The sequence below is a fragment of the Aulonocara stuartgranti genome (assembly GCF_965226115.1).
Source record: "Aulonocara stuartgranti genome assembly, chromosome: 7".
NCBI lineage: Eukaryota > Metazoa > Chordata > Actinopteri > Cichliformes > Cichlidae > Aulonocara > Aulonocara stuartgranti.
The window spans coordinates 16,104,432-16,127,118 of record NC_138945.1 but is presented as its reverse complement, the minus strand read 5'-3'; the positions used below and the strand labels follow the sequence as shown (position 1 = coordinate 16,127,118).

At 40.2% G+C, this 22,687-nt stretch overlaps 1 protein-coding gene across 9 annotated transcripts; it reads left to right on the top strand.

Annotated features, from left to right (window-relative positions):
• The first annotated feature begins 4,110 nt into the window (after positions 1-4,110).
• On the top strand, positions 4,111-22,491 carry LOC309711491 (uncharacterized protein). Of its 9 annotated transcripts, none has more exons than XM_082541864.1 (27): positions 4,111-4,223; positions 4,983-5,176; positions 5,270-5,912; positions 6,052-6,155; positions 6,552-6,617; positions 7,209-7,364; positions 7,729-7,862; positions 10,074-10,168; positions 10,261-10,315; positions 10,688-10,822; positions 12,551-12,796; positions 13,019-13,082; positions 13,170-13,341; positions 13,442-13,554; positions 14,209-14,593; positions 14,758-14,892; positions 16,449-16,485; positions 16,580-16,693; positions 16,792-19,622; positions 19,848-19,902; positions 20,021-20,174; positions 20,265-20,403; positions 20,500-20,533; positions 20,627-20,728; positions 20,842-21,073; positions 21,163-21,472; positions 21,567-22,491. In XM_082541864.1, exons 2-27 carry the CDS (start codon positions 4,989-4,991, stop codon positions 21,663-21,665), a joined length of 6,798 nt encoding a protein of 2,265 aa, XP_082397990.1. In that variant the 5' UTR covers positions 4,111-4,223; positions 4,983-4,988; the 3' UTR covers positions 21,666-22,491. The 9 variants fall into 9 exon arrangements, with proteins under 9 accessions (XP_082397990.1, XP_082397988.1, XP_082397989.1 ...); XM_082541862.1 differs by having other exon boundaries at positions 12,551-12,838; positions 16,589-16,693; XM_082541863.1 differs by having other exon boundaries at positions 12,551-12,838; positions 20,036-20,174.
• Positions 22,492-22,687: the final 196 nt, after the last annotated feature.

The following is a 22,687-nucleotide window of genomic DNA, read 5'->3' as shown; positions in this document are numbered from 1 at the left end:
TACCTGTGGAAGTATAGAGATGCCAATTTGAGAGAACTGTGGACTCATTGAATAAATTGTTTTACACAATCCTGAAGAGTGAGAGGAAGTGTACTGGTACAAGTTTTAACTTTTGAAAAAGTGTGATGTGCAGAGCTGTAGCATCTACAGAAGGTAATGTTAATAGGTCATAAAATAAAGCTTTGGAAAAGAATTGTTAAAAAGAGAGTTGACAATCAGCAAGCAGTGGTATGCCGAGAAAGAGAGTTACAGCTTTCAGAGTGTTGATAGTGAAGGTCAGAAGATGTTGCACTGTGTCCTTGTAGGTCTAGAGAAAGCACTGTGGTGTTTCACTTCTACATAAGGAAGTGAAGGGAAGTTGGTGCAGGAGATGTATGAGGACAGAGGTGAGGTGTGCAGCTGGAGTGACAGATGCATTCAAAGTTGGGGGGATTAAATTAGGGATCCACTCTGAGCCCCTTTTTGTTTGCAGTGGTGATGGACAGGCTGACAGATGAGTTCAGGCAGGAGTTTGTGGATTATAATGTTTGCAGACGACATTGTGCTCTATATTGAGAGCAGGTGGAAGGGAGAGATTGAGGCAGGGCTGGACTGGGACAAAAAAAAAATGGCCCTGACATTTTTGGTCCATGTGGCTAAAGCTAAAGCTACACTTTAGCTATTAGCACTAAGCAATGACTCATGGTCAAAGTAGCCATGCTTTACCTGAATTTCTGAAGCTCTCCCCTCCTAATTATGTCACTCCTTCTATTTTCTTTCCACTTTAACCTTCCTGGGTGGAGGTATAGAATGAAAGTCAGAAGGTGAAGCTCCAAGGAGGGGAGGTAGTGAAGGTAGATGAGTTTAAATACTTAGGGTCAAGCATGCAAAGCAAAAAATAAATAAAAATTGCTTGTACTCATGCTGCCCCGACGTCATGCCAGCACATATTGTGAATGGCATAGGCACCGATCGGTTTTCTATCGCCCATTTGCTGGGAGTAAGGGCGCCCTCCGTTTGCGAGGTGCGCCTGCTGCTTGCGGCACAAGGAGGAGAGGGCGGGGCGGCGGGGGATTCTCTCGCTGGCTGGAGCAGCGTCTAACCCACCCCCAAAATAAAATAGAATAAAAACAAACCAACAAACACGAAAACACCAGACATCATTATACAGACTTATAATTTGCACCGATGTTTTTTCGAAATTCTATACGCGAAAAGTGAGCGCGAGAGCCCTCGGTGCGCCTGCTCGCTGCTGATGTCAAAGTAAACTTTATTGTAATCTCCGCTACATACAGTCCAGTATACAGAGAGACGAGACGACGAGGCTCCAGTTACAGCAGTGCAAGTAAACAAACAATATATGTAAGAAAATAAATATACACTTTAGGACCAGGGGTAAAGGGATCAATAACGATTTAAAGTCTCACACACAACACATCGAGAGGGGGCTGCTTCCAAATAGAGCACATTTCATTCATAATGCTGTAAATCCAAGCCCATTATGTATTCATGATTTGAATACTGGGTTGTGTGAAATCCCAGAAATAAACTCTAGACAAAGTGAATCTGTGAACTAAGGTGTAGGTCTATTAGGTTATGTTGTGGTGATCCTCGAGTTGGGGGAAGGGTGTTCATACTGGAATGCAAAATTAAAACCAAGATGGACAAGAACAGTTCAAAGCCATCAGGTGCTCAGTTTACAAAAAAAGAGAAAAGAAGAGGAGGAGAAACGAAAGATACAGGACATTGGATAATGGCAGGTCATCCTGAAACAATCCGAATCAGAATACTTTATTATTCCCTAAGGAAATTATGTGGGTTACAGTTGCTCCACGAAGAATTGGTAAAAATAGTAACAGTAACAGACTACTCCAAACTCCAAACAATACATTATGTTACAGATTTTAATATTAATTAGTCATTGTCAATTGTTGATTTGTCCTATTCTCATTGTATGACGAATTATGATGGCTGTTTATTAGCCATTTTCATACTATGCATACTCTCTCTCTCTTCATATGTGTGTGTGTATGGGGGGGGGGAGTGTTCGCCCAGGGCGCCAAACAGGCCAGTACCGCCACTGGATGTATGGTTTGGACACAGTGGTACTAAAAAAAAAAAGGCGACAGAGCTGAAGATCTAAAGATTTTCACTGGGAGTGACATGAGTGGACACTAGGGCACCAGCTACAAACGATTATTTTGATAGTCGACTAGTCACCAATTATTTTTGCGATTAGTCGACTAATCAGATCATGCATCCATTGAATGTAAAACGTACAGCTTATTGCACCAGCATGCATCTGCTCTTATATAACTATCATTAGCTTATAGCTTTAAGTGTTTAAGGTATGTGCTAACTAAAAATAAAGACAAGATGATAGTTTATTAAATTTTAATGAAGTTTGCAGATTGTTTTGGTGGAGTTTAATAAACTCAGCCGTCTGCTCCTTGCTATCTAAAATATAACAGGACACTGGAGTATATTCTCGAGCATCTCACACTTCTGATAATCAGTTGTCTGCTTAACGTTTATTCAGCTGTGTAAAAACTATAACTTTAATCTCAGCCAAACCGATTTACTCAGGAACAAATAAAATACTGAAAAAAGCCAAACAATAACATTTTTAAGTTATCTAAGTGACTTATATATCATGTTTAACCTAAGTAGCGAACGACAGCGGTGGGTTTGAAAACGATTTGCCGGGAGTCCGGTGTTCTCACCGGCTCTAGTGAGCCTGTAACCCCGGCTAGCTAACGAGCTAGTGGGTAACAGACCTCTCCGAAAACGTCGGAGCGCTTTTGAAAATATGTGGTGTCTTGATAAACTGAGCAGATATTTGAGGTTTACACAGCTACATTCTCGTCTGAAAATATGTTAAACGTTTATTTTGTGACCCAGAAAGAATAATAAGAGTAAAGTTAAAACTAACTAGCTGCCGCCATTGTTGGAAACTGAGCAGGGCGCTATGAATTCTGGGACAGTTTCTTCTTCTTCGGCGTTTAACGGCAGCTGGCATCCTTGTACATGCAGTGCTGCCATCTTCTGTTTCAGTCCGTTATTACACTCTTAAATCCTACTACTTAGTCCTGCGTCTTTTGGGATCTTACAAAGCTTCAAACGACGTGTCGACTATTAAATTAGTCGTCGACGATTTTGACAGTCGACGTAATCGTGACTAGTTGACTAATCGTGGCAGCCCTAGTGGACACCATTAGAAAGGAGAACATCAGAGGGACAGCTTAGGTTGAGCTGTTTAAGAGACAAGATTGAAGTGGTTTGGACATGTGTAGAGGAGGAATAACAAGAGATGTTGAATATGGAGCTAGCAGTCAGGAGGAAAAGAGGAAGAACAAAGAGAAGATTGATGAATGCAGTGAAGGGGGACACGCAGAAGGTTAGTGTGGCAGAAGAGGATGCTAGGGAAAGGTGGAGGTGGATAATCTGTCATAATCGGAGTCACCAAAAGAAGATCTTTCTGAAAACAGTGAGCTAAATCAGATTAATTAGAGGAAACTGAATGAGAATCAATATATTTTTGATATAAGGATTAATTCTTTTGATAGAAATTGCTGGGCACGGTGTATGAGGTCCTGTTTACCTAAACCAAACAGATAAATCCTACACAGATTTAGAGTCAGTCATGGGGCTGACCAGTTATTATTCTATCGGTTTAATCAGTTTATAGTAATGGGTAGCGCTAAACCAGTTAATAGTTATAGTTATATAATAGTTAGTACTCTGGAATCTTGGTTTCTTTTTTTAAAGACTACATTTACATGTAAACATAACCTGATAAACCACCATAAAAAATCAAATATTTCCGTGCTACTTAAATATGTATATTAGTTTGTTTCTCAAAGAAATTAAAAGAAATGGGTTATTTTCAGGAGATAAAACATGGTGGAGGGAAGGCAGGCACAATTTAAAATCACATATTTTCTTATACTTACATTTCATACAGACATATTTTATACTTTACACTAAAGCTTTTTTACTTTTTCTTTGTTGTTGTTGTTATTACTATTATTAGTAAAGCGCAGACAGGATTGCTTACAGAGATCGCGGTCTTACCTCATCCAACTCTTTGGACCCAACTACATTTCCCATAACCCCCTTCACTCAGGAAAATATTACGTCACTAAAACATGGCGGATTAACGTGTGCTTTGGGTCCGCTACTTACCACTTCTCGTCGGTAAATGAAGGCTTATTTCTTCCACAAAACGACATATTCTTAGTCAGGTACGTTAATACAAGTAAAGTAAAAGATGTGGACGCGATAAAAATATCAGTGAAGCGGTCTTAGCTTCAAAACGTCATGAAACGGGCGACCCAACGCATGCAGAGCGTCACGCTTAAAACTGTTTTTACCCGAGTTTGAGTCCAGCTTGTGCACTTTCCCAGTCTTTCTCCACCATTAAGATTGCATTTTGCGTAATTTTCACTGGTTTAAATTGTGTTTGTTGGCTTATTCCACGTCTGGCGGTGTTTCCGAGTGATTTTAAAGCGTTTGCCATCAAACTTAACGGCCTCTCGACTGTCGACGTCACCAGCCCTGTAAACAAAGTAGCTGAGTTTTGCATTTTTAAGTAAAAGAAGAGATCATTTAAATACTTTTTGTGCAGGCGAAGTTTATTGTTTTGTAGGCGAAATATGCCTAAGCTGCAGTAGAGTAAGCTGCTTTTTGTCAACACTGAGACGAAGCAAATGCATATTAGTGTCGAACTCCATCCATGGAGAGATATTTATGTGTTCATTTCTATTTAGCAAATAATTTCTTGAAAAGCTATATGTAAAGACGAGATTTGGTGCAGAAAAAGATCCCCACCTGTGACTGCTGTTCTGTAAGGGCATCTTTTCTTGGTTGATTTCCAGAGCACCTTTACAATACCTGAATACATTTTGATGGCGTATTAGGGCGTTAGATGGAGTTTAGCAGTATTTCATTTGCAGATTGATGTCATGGCTATTTGTTCAGTACTGATGCAGCTTTGCTTTCAGGTCAAAATGTTCCGTCGGTCAAGATTTAGTGTGCGTCCCAATGTAAGTACAGCAGGGCGATCAGCACCTCCGGAAGCAACTCCAGCAAATCAGGAGGCCAGTGAGGCCCAGAGGGAGGTTGGGGACAGCAACAATGCTAGTGCTCTGACGGATAAGTCCGACATTACCCTGTCAGAAAAAGCTGCAGCTTCAGTGTGAGTTTAAAGTAAAGTGTCTTTGAATTATTTTAGAAGCCTTAAGACTATTTGTTATGTTTGACAACAATAACTTTTCTTACTACCGTTTAGGGATGGCAGTGAGCAAAATGTGGATGGTACCAGCTCTTCAGTGGCTGTCCAAAGAAGGAAACGATTTTCTGTTAAGCCTAAAGTGGCCCCTGGCCGCCCCTCTGCTCTCTCTCGGACACCAAAGTCTCCCATCAAAGCAGTCTCTCAAACATCTGTTGATTGCTCTGGTGCGGGCCTTGACAAGGCAAAAGCATCCAGTCAAACGGGAACAACAGCAACTCCGAAGGGACTCCAGTCTCCAAGGCGACGCAGGCCTTCAGAAGACGGCAAGCTGCCTAAAATTCAACCTAAACCCACCTCCATTTCTTTGGACGCTTCAGAATCTTCAGCTGTTTCCTCAGCTGTACAGTCAGTAGAACAAACCCATCTTCCAGCAGACAGTAGCAAACAATCAGAGAACATTTCAGACAGACAAGTTAAGGAAGCTCCTCCCAGACCACCAGATAGACCCTCCATACCAGACAAAGAATCTACTGAACTATCGGAGAAAGCCAAAACACTTGCATCATCAAAGACTGTGCCTTCACTGACACCATCGGCACTCTCCCTGAGTAGACTTCTAAATGACCCATCAGACGTACAAAGGCTTGTGAAGGCTCAGAAGCTCAGAGATTTGCTCAGAGAGGAGAGACGCAAAGAAAAAGTGAGTCCTTGTCATTAACTAAGCATTTTTAGCCATCTTTTCACAGGTGTCTGAGTTAAATAATGTATTCATCAGATATAAACTGTTAGCTTTATCATGATTTGTTAACTGAAAGGTGTGATGTCATTTGATTCTGCAGAAACTTAAGAAAGCTAAGGCTGTTTCGAAGGTATTTAATTTAGATCCTGCCAAAATGACCATGCGGGACCTTATCCATTATCTTCCAACGTCTAACCCAATGACGTGAGTATCTTGCAAAGTTGTGAAATTCATGTAATTATGTGATGTTAAAGTATGGGGGAGGCCATTGTTCAGGAGGCAGGCAGGAGGCACGTTGTCTACTATTCAGAAGGTTGGTGGTTTGATGCTCGACTGCTCCGTTGTGCACGCTAAAGTATCCTTGACAAGCAGCTACAAGTTGCTTCCGATGTGTTCATCGGTGTTAATGTTAGGTAGAAAGCACTTAGATGCAAAAATGTGCTTTTATGAATGTGTGTGTAAATGGGTGAATGAGATATGTTGCATAAAGTACGCTCCTGTAGAACAGTCCAGTCCATGTACCATATATTTCACTTATGATGTTTTATATTGACGAACACTGATTTTACTTGAGAAAACTGAATTTTGAAATTCTTCCAGATCTGGTGTAGAAGAATTGACCCAAGAGAATGAGACTGTGCTCCCACCTTCACCAGGAAGAGAAGCGTATGTTTGTCCTGTTCTTTAAATCATGTTTTTTTTAAATGGTTTGTCTATGTTAAGCCTGTAATTCAAATGGAAATTACTTCAATGTTTGACATGCTTTTTTTGTCACATTTTCTTATAATATTTAAGTTTAAAAAGTTATGTTTTTTTTAATGCTGCAGAAGGACACACATGAACCATGTTCTCACTGTGTGCAATTGCTGATCATCTGTTGTTCCTCAAAGAAAGAGTCATAAAAACAGTTTTTCATCACAAAAAGTATTATGAAAAAAAATATGAATGAAACAAAACAAAGTTGAACACTAGAATTGAGTTTGTCCCAGCCAAACATTATTCGTTTAACGTGTTAATTCAGTCTGTTTGAATCACTGAAAAGTGACTGCACATCTGATACAACAGAGAACTTGGTTTAAGTGTTTTAACTTTTTGGCGTACTTAAATGTGGAGGCAGCAGTGCATTTTAAACAGTTTGTCTTTCAAAAGCTGTGGCTTGCTGCACGTTTCAGAATGTGTAGAAAGTTTGTATACCAGTTGCTTATAATAAATTGATTTTTCTTTATTTTCTTTCTTCTTCTTTTTTAATGTTTGAAGGTCTCCAGAGCAGGCACAGGAACCTGAAATCCCCCCTAATACCATGGGCAACACAGAAGAAGAAGCAGAGGAGGCAGAGGAAGAGCAGGAAGAAGCACTTATGGTTCCTCAAGTCAAAGTTGCAGAAGATGGCTCACTGATTATTGACGAAGAGAGGTTAGTAGAGATTTGTAGACCATTTGATCTGTATCCCCAGGCAGGGATAGCTCATTAGGTAAAGTGGTCGCGCCATGATTGGAAGGTCGGTGGTTCGAATCCACTGAACTGTTACTCTGAGGTACCCCTGAGCAAAGTACCGTTGTGATGGATTGGTGGCTGCTCACTGCTTCACTGAGTCAATGGGTTAAATGCAGAGAGTAATCGGCCTACAGGGGATTAATAAAGTATGCATTATTATTATTATTATTATTTTATTATTATTTTGCCCCATCCATATAAAATAATTGCTTTCCTATTGTGATATTGTAGAACGTTCAAACCATTTATAGGCTTTTTAAAACCCTTTCATCTTATCTCTCAGCTTAACTGTGGAAGTCCAGCGAGCCAAAGGGCCAAACCCAGCAGAGAATCGAGACCCCATCTTTGAACGAGGCTCCACTACAACTTACTCAAGTTTCAGGAAACTTAACCATGCAAAACGCTGGACCAGCGAAGGTGAGACAGCCACAATATTAAAGGAACCTTATGCAAAGCAGCACTGGCTTTGCAGAGCAAAAGCACGAGACATTGGAAACAAATACGTGAGTTGTGTGTAGAGCTGGGCGATAGAACGATAACGATATGTATCGCGATATAACTTTTTCTCGATAGAAAAATTCAACTATCGTGATAGACCTCGCCGCTCTCGTCCTCTTTAAAAAAAAAAAAAGGTCAGCCAATCCAAATTAAGTAGCGCAGAGCCGAACCAATCACAGCTGCAGCGTCACGTCACGTGACTTGTTACGTACAGCACAAGTGCCAAGCCGCACATGTGTATTTGTTTGGGAAGCAGCCAGCCACCGTACCGCCCGGGTAATGGAGGAAATGAGTGTGCCGACTAGAAAAATCAACCGAGCGTGACCGAAGGTTACCGAAGAGAAAACAGATGATGGTTCCAATGCCGGAGAGATTGTCGAACGGAAGAGCCATAGAAGTTCCGTAGTGTGAAGGTATTTCGGCTATTTCAAGTCTGACAAAAAACAGAGTAGTGTGCACTGTAAATTGTGCCGAAAGCAACTCTGGAAATACAATAAACTGGTGCATGCGCTACGTCCACACGTACCCGGGTATTTTTGAAAACGCAGATTTTTCTATGCGTTTGCACCTTTCATCCACACGTAAACGGCGTTTTTGGTCACTGAAAACGAAGATTTTTAAAAACTCGTAAACTTGCATTTACGTGTGGACTAGAAAAACGGAGAAAACGCAGCGTCAAAGGTGTGCGCATTTTTTGACGTCACACTGTGCGCCACATTATTGTTTCGGTGAAATGAATATTCTACAATACTGTTAATTCTACTCTCTGCAGTGTTTAAATGCTTACATATACACACAGTTACTGTCCCTCCACACATACGACTCGGTTCTGCTTCTATGCCCCAGCTTTGTTTACTTTTTCCCACCGAGGCTTCTAGACTTCTGATTGGCCAACATTTCTGCACGGTTAGGAATCTCGCTCCACCTGCTGCTTTGGCATGTTCATAGCAGCGTTTTCCTTCATTTCTGCCTTTATGTGTGGACGGGATTATTTTTTAAAACGAAAACGGAAAATCTCCGTTTTCAAAAATACCCGTGTACGTGTGGACGTAGCCTCAGTCTCTGACTGGAAGCGCTAATTCGTCATTCGGCTTTTGTCAGACTAAAGTAACTGTTAAAACTGTTTGAAAAGCTAAGCTATACAACAAGGAGAGATTGAGAATTTCCTTTTAGTTCTCAGTTTATTTGATATTGACAAAAGTTAGTCAGTTTTGTCTGTTCTTCTGTAAAACAAACTAAGATTTATTTTTAGAATTAATATTTTGTTTCTAAGTGGAATCGACAATTTAGTAGTCTGTTTCGTTTGTTCTATTTTGAAACTTAAACGCTTTAGCGGCTGCCTTTTGTGTAGTTTGCAATATTTGCCTTTATTTATCTGAAAAAGTCTCATGTTCCTTAAGTACATCTACCCTGTTGAACTTATTATGGGAAATAAATATTTAAATAAAAACAAGCTGCTGATTATTTCACATTTTACTTGTGAGCAACAGCACATTTAAATCTTACAAATATAGTTATTTGGCTTATATCGTGATAGATATCGTTATCGCCTGAAATGAAAAAAACATATCGTGATATGAAAAAATCTTATATCGCCCAGCTCTAGTTGTGTGATGGGTCTTGTTTCCCCGTCCCACGGATACTTTATCAGATTGGGATCTGAGGAGTTCTTAGGTTGGATCAATTCCTTGTGTTCTTTTTTATTTTCCTTGAGTCCTGCTTGAGCAGTTTTTGTTGTGTTGCAGGCAGCATTGTTCTTCTGAGGAGGCTATTGCTGTCAGGGACTGTTGCAACATAGATACTGTATATAATTTGGTGATTAGCAAAGTCCTTTTTTGAAGCCTTTACCTATTGCAGGTAAAGGCTTGTCTGCACTGACTCGTCTTTTCAGGTCCTGAAGCCATCTTTTATATACAGTCCGCAGTAATAGTTAAGAGTGTGGCATGTGTCTAATTGAATGCAGAAAATTATAACCACACAGTCGATGCTGTGCACTTCACATGTGAATGGTTATAATACAGTGGCTTATCAGGTAAGATAAGCCACATATATGGTAACATATTAAGTGTTTTTATTATTTTGTTTTGATGCCTTTTTTGTGACTTTTCTTCTTAAATTTGTTTTCATCAGAGACAGACATGTTCTTCCTGGCAGTTAGCATGGTGGGGACAGATTTTTCTATGATTTGCCAACTGTTTCCACACAGAGCTCGATCAGAGATAAAGGTCAGCGATAAATACAAGTATGCATGGTAAGAAAAAAGAGTTTAAAGTTGAACTAAATACACAGAACTGCAATTTTGAATTTGATCTTTCAGAACAAATTCAAGAAAGAAGAACGAGAGAATGTTTGGAGGATTGACAAAGCTATCAGTAAGTATTTAGTAATAATCTTCAAATGTAATTATTCACGTATGTCATTTAAAGGTTATATTTAATTGAAAATGGTAAAAAGACAATATATCAAATTTCAAAAAAAGAACGAATATAATATTAATTAGTAACATAACTAGAGAGAGAGGAGATTATGCAGCATAGTGGGAAATACACACGCGCACAAAGTTCTGTGTTTTTGTTTAGTTAATTATAGAATCCCAAGTGTTCACAGTATTGTATGTTTTTCCCTTTTTTCCCTTCACATTTTACACAGTTGCCAAACGTTTTGGAATCAAAATAACCGAATGATTAACGTTCTGTGTGTACATTCTTAAATTTAATTTAAGTTGGCTGATGATTGTTTTGTAGGAGAGAGGCGCAAACTGGACATAGAGTACTTCTCTAAGCTGTTAGAAAAGATTTTGGAATATCAGAGAAGTAAGAAGAAACTGAGATCAGTGGCTGAGAAGAAATCGTCCCAAAAGGGCAAGAGAAAGACAAAAGGTAAGATACAGTGGGGCAAAAAAGTATTTAGTCAGCCACCGATTGTGCAAGTTCCCCCACCTAAAATGATGACAGAGGTCAGTAATTTGCACCAGAGGTACACTTCAACTGTGAGAGACAGAATGTGAAAAAAAAATCCATGAATCCACATGGTAGGATTTGTAAAGAATTTATTCGTAAATCAGGGTGGAAAATAAGTATTTGGTCAATAACAAAAATACAACTCAATACTTTGTAACATAACCTTTGTTGGCAATAACAGAGGTCAAACGTTTACTATAGGTCTTTACCAGGTTTGCACACACAGTAGCTGGTATTTTGGCCCATTCCTCCATGCAGATCTTCTCGAGAGCAGTGATGTTTTGGGGCTGTCGCCGAGCAACACGGACTTTCAACTCCCGCCACAGATTTTCTATGGGGTTGAGGTCTGGAGACTGGCTAGGCCACTCCAGGACTTTCAAATGCTTCTTACGGAGCCACTCCTTTGTTGCCCGGGCGGTGTGTTTTGGATCATTGTCATGTTGGAAAACCCAGCCTCGTTTCATCTTCAAAGTTCTCACTGATGGAAGGAGGTTTTGGCTCAAAATCTCACGATACATGGCCCCATTCATTCTGTCCTTAACACGGATCAGTCGTCCTGTCCCCTTGGCAGAAAAACAGCCCCATAGCATGATGTTTCCACCCCCATGCTTCACAGTAGGTATGGTGTTCTTGGGATGCAACTCAGTATTCTTCTTCCTCCAAACACGACGAGTTGAGTTTATACCAAAAAGTTCTACTTTGGTTTCATCTGACCACATGACATTCTCCCAATCCTCTGCTGTATCATCCATGTGCTCTCTGGCAAACTTCAGACGGGCCTGGACATGCACTGGCTTCAGCAGCGGAACACGTCTGGCACTGCGGGATTTGATTCCCTGCCGTTGTAGTGTGTTACTGATGGTGACCTTTGTTACCTTGGTCCCAGCTCTCTGCAGGTCATTCACCAGGTCCCCCCGTGTGGTTCTGGGATCTTTGCTCACCGTTCTCATGATCATTTTGACCCCACGGGATGAGATCTTGCGTGGAGCCCCAGATCGAGGGAGATTATCAGTGGTCTTGTATGTCTTCAATTTTCTGATGATTGCTCCCACAGTTGATTTTTTCACACCAAGCTGCTTGCCTATTGTAGATTCACTCTTCCCAGTCTGGTGCAGGTCTACAATACTTTTCCTGGTGTCCTTCGAAAGCTCTTTGGTCTTGGCCATGGCAGAGTTTGGAGTCTGACTGTTTGAGGCTGTGGACAGGTGTCTTTTATACAGATGATGAGTTCAAATAGGTGCCATTCATACAGGTAACGAGTAGGGGACAGAAAAGCTTCTTACAGAAGACGTTACAGGTCTGTGAGAGCCAGAGATTTTCCTTGTTTGAGGTGACCAAATACTTATTTTCCACCCTGATTTACGAATAAATTCTTTACAAATCCTACCATGTGAATTCATGGATTTTTTTTTCACATTCGGTCTCTCACAGTCGAAGTGTACCTCTGGTGCAAATTACTGACCTCTGTCATCATTTTAAGTGGGGGAACTTGCACAATCGATGGCTGACTAAATACTTTTTTGCCCCACTGTACGTCAACGTGATTTCTTTTCTCGTGTGATCATTGTAGGCTGTATGTGAATATTTGGGAATTCTCCTTTAGCTTTTCCCAATTCAAAAGTCTATGTGCTCTTATTCCTTCTACAGCCAAAAAATCGGGAAGGAAACTGAGTGATGTGGAGGAGGAAGATGAGGAGGATGAGGATGGGAAAGAGATCCTGGGGTTGGAAGAGGAGGAAGAGGAAGGGGAGAAAGAGAATGAGGATCTCTGTAATGATGGAGAAATTCCTGTTTCTGACGCTAAGACAAAAAGAGGCAAAAGAAAGAACAGACAAGTTGCTCTGGATGAGGAACCAAATGACAAGAGAACCAAACGAGTGAGCACTGAGCAAGGTACAGGGACTGTGAGCGGTTTTGTTGTTACAAAACATGTAGGTATGTGGTGATTTCGTGGTAGCTACCTTTTGTCTAACTGTTTGTTTGTTTTTTTTAAATATTTCCTGAAAATTAAGGGTAATAACTTCCCCCCCCCCCCAAATCAGTACTCGTTTCCCCATGTTTTCTTGGCTTTTGTTAAAGTGCCACGCCATTTTTATTTTGCTTTTAAATTCTCAGATGAGGACGCCGTATGCGAAGATCCTGAGGCAGAGCTTCCTGACAACCACAAAGACTCAGACACGTAATGACACTAAAATCATATTGCTGTGAATATTATTTTTTTTGTACATATCTCTGCGATTAAAATCAGTTTCTTTCAAATGTTTAGGTCAGAGAAAACTCAAAATGCAAATACAGCTAAGGACACTGCAATCAAGCCAGCTAAACTCTCACGAGGCAGAGCATCAAAACCACTACTGCCTTTAGGCCGCAAATGGAGTAAAAAGCCTTCACCTTGTACAACAGCTAAAAGTACTTCATTGGATGAAGAAGATGAGAGTGTAAGTGGTTGAACTTGTAATAAGGTTATTTCACTTTCTGTTTATAAGCCTTGAAACCTTTTTATGAATACTGGCTTTGCTTTACTGAAACTTACTGTAGGTAAATAAAGATGCATCATCTTTAAGCCAAGCCAGCAGGGAGCCAGTCGGTGATGATATTTCCTCAGAAGGGGAGGAGGAGGATGCCATAGTTAAACCTCCAAGACCTACCAGGTACATGAATGTAATTTACTGAAAAACTCCCATTCTGACCGTGTATCCACTGTATCCAGCGCTTAACAAATTTGTTAGACCACCTTTCATAAAAATAAGAAAACACAAATATTTTAGAAATCTCTCATAAACTTTTTTAAAACTAAAAATTAAATATTTGTTCAGCATATTTGTCCAGGAGTGAAGGATTTCAAACTGAATTCATGTTTGTATTCCCAGATTTCAGCCGGCACACTAGACTTTTTTTGAGAAATTAGCAATTAATCAAAACAGTTAATCAATTAATTCAATCAAACAAATGTTTCTGTTCACAAAGCAAGCAAATAGCTGTAATTTGACATCTTAATAAAAAAATAATAATGTGCTTTACTATTTTTTTTCAGCATTTTTGTAAAGATGGTAAATTTGAAAATTGATGAATTACAATAAAAATTATTCCTTGGCTTTTAAAAAATGACTTTGATTAAAGAGTTTAGACATACTGATGGATTCACCATTACAGAAACATATGAAAATGTTTTTTGTAATTATCAATACTGTTAATACAGGGTTTCTTGTCATCTAACATTGTCTGGTGGGCTGATAGATTTAAGAACAATATTCCTATTGATCATGAATAAAGTGTTTTTATTAGTGTTTCATTTTGTTTTGTAGATGTGGTAGAGTGCCTAAACCCATCAAGCCCTTGACTTATCCAGCCAAAGATGAAGTACACTCCTCTGCATCTGAAACTACACCAGCCTCAGCAGCTGGGTCCACTGCATCTGCTGCTAAACCAAAATCCCAACAGGCAGCCAAGAAGAGAATCCTACCACAGCATGATTTGGCCCCAAAATCCAAAAAGTGTAAACTTGTCACTCTCACAGCTTCTCAGACAGAATTTAGTGACGAGGACAGTCATCAATGGCAGGATGAAGAAGTGGAGGAGGTGGAACTCGCAGGTAGCCCCAGTAAAGACAGCAGTGCACCTGCGTTTGTGCCTGCCGGCCTGCACACTCCTCGTCCTGAGATTAAAGAAGTGGATGAGACAATTGCTGAGGTATGATAAACATTTTCTCCATCACATGCCTCACTAAAACACCAATCATTCTTTTTATTTTGAAATAATTCCCATGACAAACATTTTTATGTTTTGCTTTACTTTTTATTTGCGCATGGTTTTACATTCCAATCTTCCTCTGACTCCTCCTATGCCACCTGTAGCTTGATATCTTGGCCACTATGCCTGATGTTTTGGGCATTTCCCAAGATGCACTTTGCCCCGATTCTGCTTGTGAGCAGGCACAACATGAGACAGGGTCAGCTGAACCATGTGAACATCAGTTGGACCTGTTGATTGTAAGTGACCTATGCTTAAGAAGTAGTACCAAGTTAATTAAATCATTAACCCCAATAACAGATCTGGGGTTAATGATTATCATTCCAGAGCACTAATCTTGAAAACACAATTTTATCTATTATTAAAGGCTCAAAACTGAGTAAGTTCAACCTTTTATTTTTTTCTGCAGTGTCTTTCCATTTTTGTTTTGAATACATGTATTCAGTATGTGGTTGAATTACTTACACAGCAATCAGGCAAAACATTATGGCCACAGACAGGTGAAATAAATAACATTCATTATCTCATCATTGCACCTGTTACTGGGTGGGTTAGTGAACATTTTGTCCTCAAAGTTAAAAAAAAATTGAGGGCAAAATGTAAAAGGATTTGAGTTTGACAAGACTCTTTTGGGACTTTCTCGGTCTGCAGTATTAGTCAATGAAGGAAGAATGGTGAACCAGCGATAGGGTCCTGATAGGCTCACTGCTGCATGTGGGGAACATGCATCAGTGAGCCTTGGCCACCAATGACCAAGGCTGGCTTGTGTGGTCCGATCCAACAGATGAGCTAGAGTATCTCATATCAACAAGTTAATGCTGGTTCTAATTGAAAGGTGTCAGAACAAACAGTGCATCACAGTGTATGGAGGTGCATACCACAGACAAGCCAGGGTTCACATACTGACCCCTGTCCTTCACCGAAAGTGCCACTTGAGCATCAGAACTAGACCATTGATAGAAGAAGGTGGCCTGGTCCAAATAATCACATTTTTTTTAATGTCACGTGGTTGGGTGCATTTGCGCCTCTTACTTAGGGAACACCAGGATGTGCTATGGGGGGAAGGCAAGCCGCCAGTGGCAGTGTGATGTTTTGAGCAATACTCTGCTGGGAAACCTTGCGTCCTGCCAACCATATGGATGTCACTTTGTCATGCACCACCTCCCTAAGCACTGTTTCAGACCACCTTCATTTGGCCTCATTTGGAATGATAATGCGCCCCGCCACAAAACTAAAATGGTTCAGGAATGGTTCAAGGAGCACAACAAGGAGTTTGAGGTGTTGACTGACTCCCAGATTCCCCAGACTGCAGTCCAATTAAGCAGCTGTGGAATGTACTGGACAAACAAGTCTGATCCATGGACAGCCCAAATTTGCAACTTATAGGACTTAAAAGTTGCTAATATCTTGGTGCCAGATACCACAGTACAGCTAGAGACGTTCTATTGGAGTCCAAGCCTCGACAGACCAGGGCTGTTTTAGCAGCAAAAGCAGGATTAACACAATATTAGGCCTGTGGTTATAATGTTATGCCTGATCGATGAAAATTATAACATGCATAAATAACAATGTGGTTTGTAGTAAACCAGTTCAGTGATCAATAAGATTAGAAAGGTGCCTAAAATGTCATCTTTATTTGCTATACAGACAACTGTAGATGTACATATCTGTACAGATGTAGAAAAGATATTGTAAATGAAGCAGTGTACTGTACTTCATGTTTTTGTAAAACAGCTTTTGTGAATAGAAAGGAGAGCTTTTGGTGTTATTTATGATATGTGTGTTTGCTTTGCAGGATGTTATAGAATTTATTTCTTCAGAACATGCAGAAGGTATGTTGAAGATGTTTTATGATTATTTGCTTATGAATTTTATATATAGTTTTAGATTTAAAGTTCATATTTTTTGTTTGTCTTTTTATTTCAGTATCTGAAGATCAGAGCTACAACGAGGCTGCTCAAACCCTGCTGACCATCGGAAACCTGAGTCACGTCTCTCAGTCGGAACAGAATCAAGTAGACATACGAGATCATGTAACAGGTTAGAAAGACAGAAAAGAGTCCTTATAATGGACAGTTTCATTTGTTGTTAGACTGAGCAACAGTCAATGTAAAATGTGCCATTATATTTAACTGCAGGGACGGCATCAGCTGATGTGAATGAAACCACCCACCTAGAAAAAGGGCTTGTTTCCGATGCTGCTGTACAGGAAGAAAGTGCCACTCCTTCCGTGTCTGCATTTGATCATGATGTCACACAGACATCGGCGACTGTGGCCACTGTGGAACAACAAGTTAGCAAAACAGTCAGTGATGAAATGGCAGTTAAAACCAGTGATGAGCCACATCCAGAGAGTTCAAACAAAAATACTCTACAAACTAAGAGAGGTCACTTTTCCAAAATAAAACCTAAACCTAACCTTAGCCGAGTCTCCAGGACTGTACAATCCAAATCCCAACCAGATATATCTGCAGCAAGGACAGCTGAAGAAAGCCACAGAGAATCTGCTAACATTAAAGACTGTTCTCCAGCATTGCTAAAAGCTGACATTTCCTCTACTGAAGTTAAATTAACAGCAAAGCCATCTGAGAGTCAACCAGATATTGTTGGGGTTGAATCAGTTGCAGAAATCCAGTTCCAGAGTCACAGCTTTTCTGAATCTACATTTGAACCACATAGGGATCAGGCCACGAGAGAGACAAAGTCATTATCTGAGCCCACAGATGAAAAACTTGCTTCCCATGTTGAACCTTTTGAGACTGGTTTTAAGGATCCGCCAAACTCTGACTCACTCATCACAGAGGTTGAAGAGGAGTTATGTTCAATTGTGTCCCCAGCCAAGGAGAGCAGTGATAAACCTACGGGTGAAACACACGCAGGAGAATTATCTGTCACTGAAAAAGGAGAAAGTGAAGTCTCAAATACTTGCCAATCTAGAAGGAGTCGATTACCAAAATTCAAACCCAAGCCAAATCTGCTACAGACATCAAGAACTGCAAGATCTAAATCCCAAACCACAAAGCAGCCTGAAGAGAGAGACCCCATCCCAACGCAAGACCCCAAATCTCGCAAACAATCAAGATGCTTAACCACAGAGGATGAACAACCACGATCATCATGCTCTGCTTCTCCTGAAAAACATGTAGAAAGTGTAGATACTCTTTTACCAACAACCACAGATGGTAGACCGGACTTAGGTGCAGTAATAACGGATTGCGGTCCCTCACAATGCCAGAACTTGGAATCTGAGTTTGATCTCAAAGGGAATCAAGTCACTAATGACACAAAGTCGTCATCTGAGCCCACAGAGGAAAAAGTTCAGTCCTGTGTTGAAACAGCCAAGAGTGTTTTCAATAATTCAGCAACATCAGACTTGGCGATCTCAAAAGTTGAACAGGAGCCATGCATAGAATCAGAACCAGGTCAAGAGAGCGCCGAGAAACCTCCTTCATGTGTTTCACATCCAGAAGATTTACCTGTCAGGCAAAAAGAAGTGAACAAAGACACAACTCCTTCACCATCTAGAAGGAGTCGAATGCAAAAGGTCAAACCTAAACCAAATTTAGCACAGTCCTCAAGAATTTCAAGGTTTAAACCTCAAACTGTAAAATCGGTTTTAGAGAAGGACTTAAGCCCAACTTCAAACATGAGATCACCTGAAAAAACAACAGCAAAGGTGGAACCACAACTAGTATGCACCCTGTCCTCCGAAAAACTGAGTGAAAACGCTGACCCTGCTTCAGTTTTAAAACCATCAATAAATATAGTTTCTACACCTACACTCTCGGAGGAGCTATCAACAAATGAGGAGTCTAGTTTAACAAATGTTAGACTAGACTTGGGTGCAGCAACTTCAGATCAGAGTGCCTCAGAAAACGTGAACCTCTCTGCATCACAATTTGAACCCAGCAGGGATCAGGTCAGCAGCGAGACAAAGTCAGCATCTGATCCAGAAAAAAATATGCCTTGTATTACCACATCTGTGAGTAGTTGTAAAAATGTGGTAGCACCTGACTCAGCAGTCACAGTCTCACAAGCTGGGGAAGCAGGTGATGCAGAATCAGCCTCACCCCAAGAGAGCAGCGTCCACCAGGCTGTTCTTGTTGCACCTGTTCAAGAGTCACCGCTTAATCAAGAAAAGAGTGAAGCTGCTTCTCAGTTGAGGAGTCGTCGATTGCAAAAAATCAAACCCAAACCAAACCTGCCACAAACACCAAGAACTATGCAGTCAAACTTGCAATCCACAAAAGACCCTGTTATACACACGCAGGTTGTGGAAAAACCCTGTAGCCAGACTTGTGTGTCTGAATCAAGTGACTACAGAATGAAAGATGCAGAAGCCCAGCCATCTTGCAGTCCTACCTCTCCAGAAAAATCAAATGAATTTAAAAGTCCTGATGCTTATTCAGTTTCTGAACCATCACTGGAATCTGGCTCTTCTAATAAATGCCAAGAGGAAATATCTTCATCAGAGAGGGAAAAGACAGATGCTGTATGTGGCCCAATGTCAAGCGCAGTGAGCTTGGAACAAAATATCCCACAAAGATTGCGGCGGTTTCCCAAGGTCAAACCGAAACCCAATTTGGGATCATCCTCTAGAATTACACAGACAAAACTACAGCCAGCTGATATCAGTAAATCTGCAGAACATGTTGATACAATCTCAAATATAGCACCAGCACAAGACCCTGGGGACAATAATGATGCACAGAAATCTGTGAAATTGCCAGAGAAAAACCTAACATCAGGACATTGTTCAATAAATGTAGAAGTCTGTTCAGTAACATCTCAACCTGTAGACTCGGAGAAAGCACTGGGCACCTTAGACAGTAAGGATCCCCATCCAAATGATCCCAGCTCTCCTCTTGGATGTTTGGCACAAGTTAATGAACAACAAAGTGAACATGACCATCATTCAAGTAATTCTGAAGTCCCTCTGGTTCCTGTGAACCAAGTGTCTTCTACCCAGGTAAGCTCAATAATGACTCTGTTTTGTCTGGTCTTTAATCCTTTTACAAGCTTTGCAATCAAATCTGTTAATGTTGTGTCAAGACTTGCTAATTAATACAAGTTAATATTATATATCCAATTCTAACAGGGGTAGTTAGAGGTATTCTCCGGTAGTCAGTAGTTTTAAAGTGAAAAAGTCTCTCTTGAGTTTCCTTAAATGTTTCTCTAATTCTCCTAATCCTAGAATACATCAACATTAAGTACAAACGACATCCAAAGTTTTCCAATATTTCAAGAGAGTAAGTCAATCATATATTATGTTCCAGTCATATCACTTAAGTTTTGTGTAAACTTTATATAATGTTCTTCTTGATTTGATTATTTATTTATTGGTTTTTTTCTTTTTTTAAATTTCAGTGCTGCCAGAGAAGGTGCCTTCAGATCCCGACGAACCATTTTTCATCCTCTCTCTGACTGAGATCCCGCTGTCCTCATCAGGGGAGGTGGTGAACAGTGCAACTGAGAACCCCTCTTGTCTTTCTGTAGCAGAGTCATCAATACCTCAACCAAGGTTTGTCTGCTTTTAATCAATTAGCTGTGTGAGCAAGCATGTAGTCTGTTTAGTTTGGTGTCTAATTCTGTGCCTTTCTTCATCCTTTAGTGGTGTTTCTGGAGAGAGTGTGGCAGCGGCAGGAGAGGGGTCTCTGTCTAATGTCCCCATGCCCATGTTCAAAGAGATAAAGAGTGTGACAGGCCTCATCAGTGTGGAAGAGACTGTGCTGAACCCATCTACACTGATTGTAAGTAAAGCTCTAAAGAAGAACTGTTGGCGGTCAGAATGTGATTTTTTTATTTTTTTAAATCTTTTTCACATGCTGTGTTTTTCCATCCATCAGGATCATAACATTCAGAAAACAGTGGATCCACAGGGTAGAGTGACTGCATTATTCTGTCACTTTCAAGCTACTGATTGTCATGCTGCTTCATGCTGTGTAACTTTAATTTTGTGCTTTAATTGAGCAGAACATACTACAGACAATCCACCAAAGTTTCCAGATGCCGTGGACAATAATGAGCCCGAAGCAGCACTTAACAAGCAGAGACAAACAAGTATTGGAAGAAGAGGTATGCAGAGGATAAATACATACTCACCAAATGCACTTTAAAAAATGTGTGAACATTTTTCTAATGTGAACATTAAATGTTGCTTTTTCACCCTGTATGAATCTTTCAACCAGCCAAACTGCAAGTTAAACCTAATGCAGCGAGGAGAAAACAAACCAGCAAGACCAAGTCAATGAAAGCAGCGGAGTCAGCGCCTACCCAAACAAACACCACCCAGGAGCCAAAAGCCAGTGATGCTGTCATGGAAGCACAAAGGGGAAGCTGCAGCCGTGATGAGGAGATTGTGACAGATGGAAAAGGCACTACCAGCAGCTTAGAAGCTCAAACTTCACAGAGGCGTGTGAGGTGGGTGAAGAACGGTTTCATTTTGAAAAAATTCACATTGGCTTCTATCAATTATTGAGAAACGTTTAATTTTTCCTAATATCTAACAGAAAACCCAAAGGCTCTCTTTCCTCGCTTTCTGTAACAAAGAAAACCAGCCTTCCACAAAATCTTCCACCTAGCAAACCAGTTTCCAAGCGATCTAAGCTTAAAATGCCACTGACTGAAGGACAACAGTCTTTGCTAGAGCCTGTAGCCTCCACATCACATGATGTCCCTTCCACACAAAGCTTGACACAGACACTAAAAGAAACCCGTCCAGCATCGATTACACTGCTAACACAAACAGCAGTGAACATCAGAGAGACCTGTGATCAAAGTCCCAGGAGCCCAGATCCTAGCACTTCACAGTGCACAGAGGTAAGAAAGCTACAGGTGGATTGAAGCTGTTTTTCCATTCAGTGTAATTCATACACGCTCACATGGAGATGTGCTCTGTTTTGTTCCTTCTTAGCAGGATGACTGTGTGGACAGCTGTGCTCTTGAAGAGGAGCCCACCAGTGTGTCTCAGTACTTCTTAACCAACATTTTCACAGAAGTGGATGAGGGGTAAAAGCCACCTACGTAGTTGGATTAAGAAGTGGAATTTGTTGGCTTTTCAAATTTTTATTTCTGTAAATAATAATTTATAACTGAAAAGTTGTTGTTGTTGTTTTTGCTTTTAGTTTTAATTCTTTCTTCACCATACTGATGAATGCAGTTTCACATTTGCAAACATTTACTAGAGTATCAGTTTGTTGAAACAACATTTTAAACCTCCGTTAGTTTAAATATTAAAGCACTGTACAAATGGATAACAACATTTGTGACTCATAGTTTGACTGAAGTGGTGGCAGCTTTTGCTGAATTTTTCATAAAAAATACTTCAAACCTCAGATGTCTTACCTATTTTTTTTTCTTCCTTTTGATACAACTGTGAATTTGTAAATACTGTACATGGTAGCAACTTCTTTTTTTTATATATATATATTTTTTGTCCGTTCTTGATTAATTTTCAGATGACTTTGACCTCAGGAAGAAAAACACAGTTCGGTAGATTAAGACCATGTACAGTTGTACATTTCAGTGTAAAGCCTTTTTTAATGTCTCTTCTGTGTACTTTAGAAATGTAACACATGTGGAAAATAAAGACAGAAATTCTGTTTAAAAAAAAAAAAGGAACCCATTCAAAACAGAATAATCAAACTATCAAAGAGTTTCTGCTGTATGTTAATATGTTTATATATAGTGTTGAAATAGTGACTGTACCACACAGTTATGCACCGTTTGACTTCTTGTTTCATAAAAACACATTGTGTTTTCTACCCTAAGGGTTACATTGGCTCACTGAAAGTGAAAGATGTAATTCTGTAAGATCTGAATAAAAAGTATTACACCTAGATTTGTCTTGTCTTAATGTACATGCATGCTAGTTTGCTGTTGAAAATGGGTTTACAGCCTGCTGATGAAACAAAAAAGCAAATGATAACAAAGATGCTTAAGAATGAGTTAGGACCTAACTGTAAGCTAACATGTTGAGCATCACTTCCCTTACAACTGCTGATCCAGGCACCTTGTACTAACTAGATAATGACA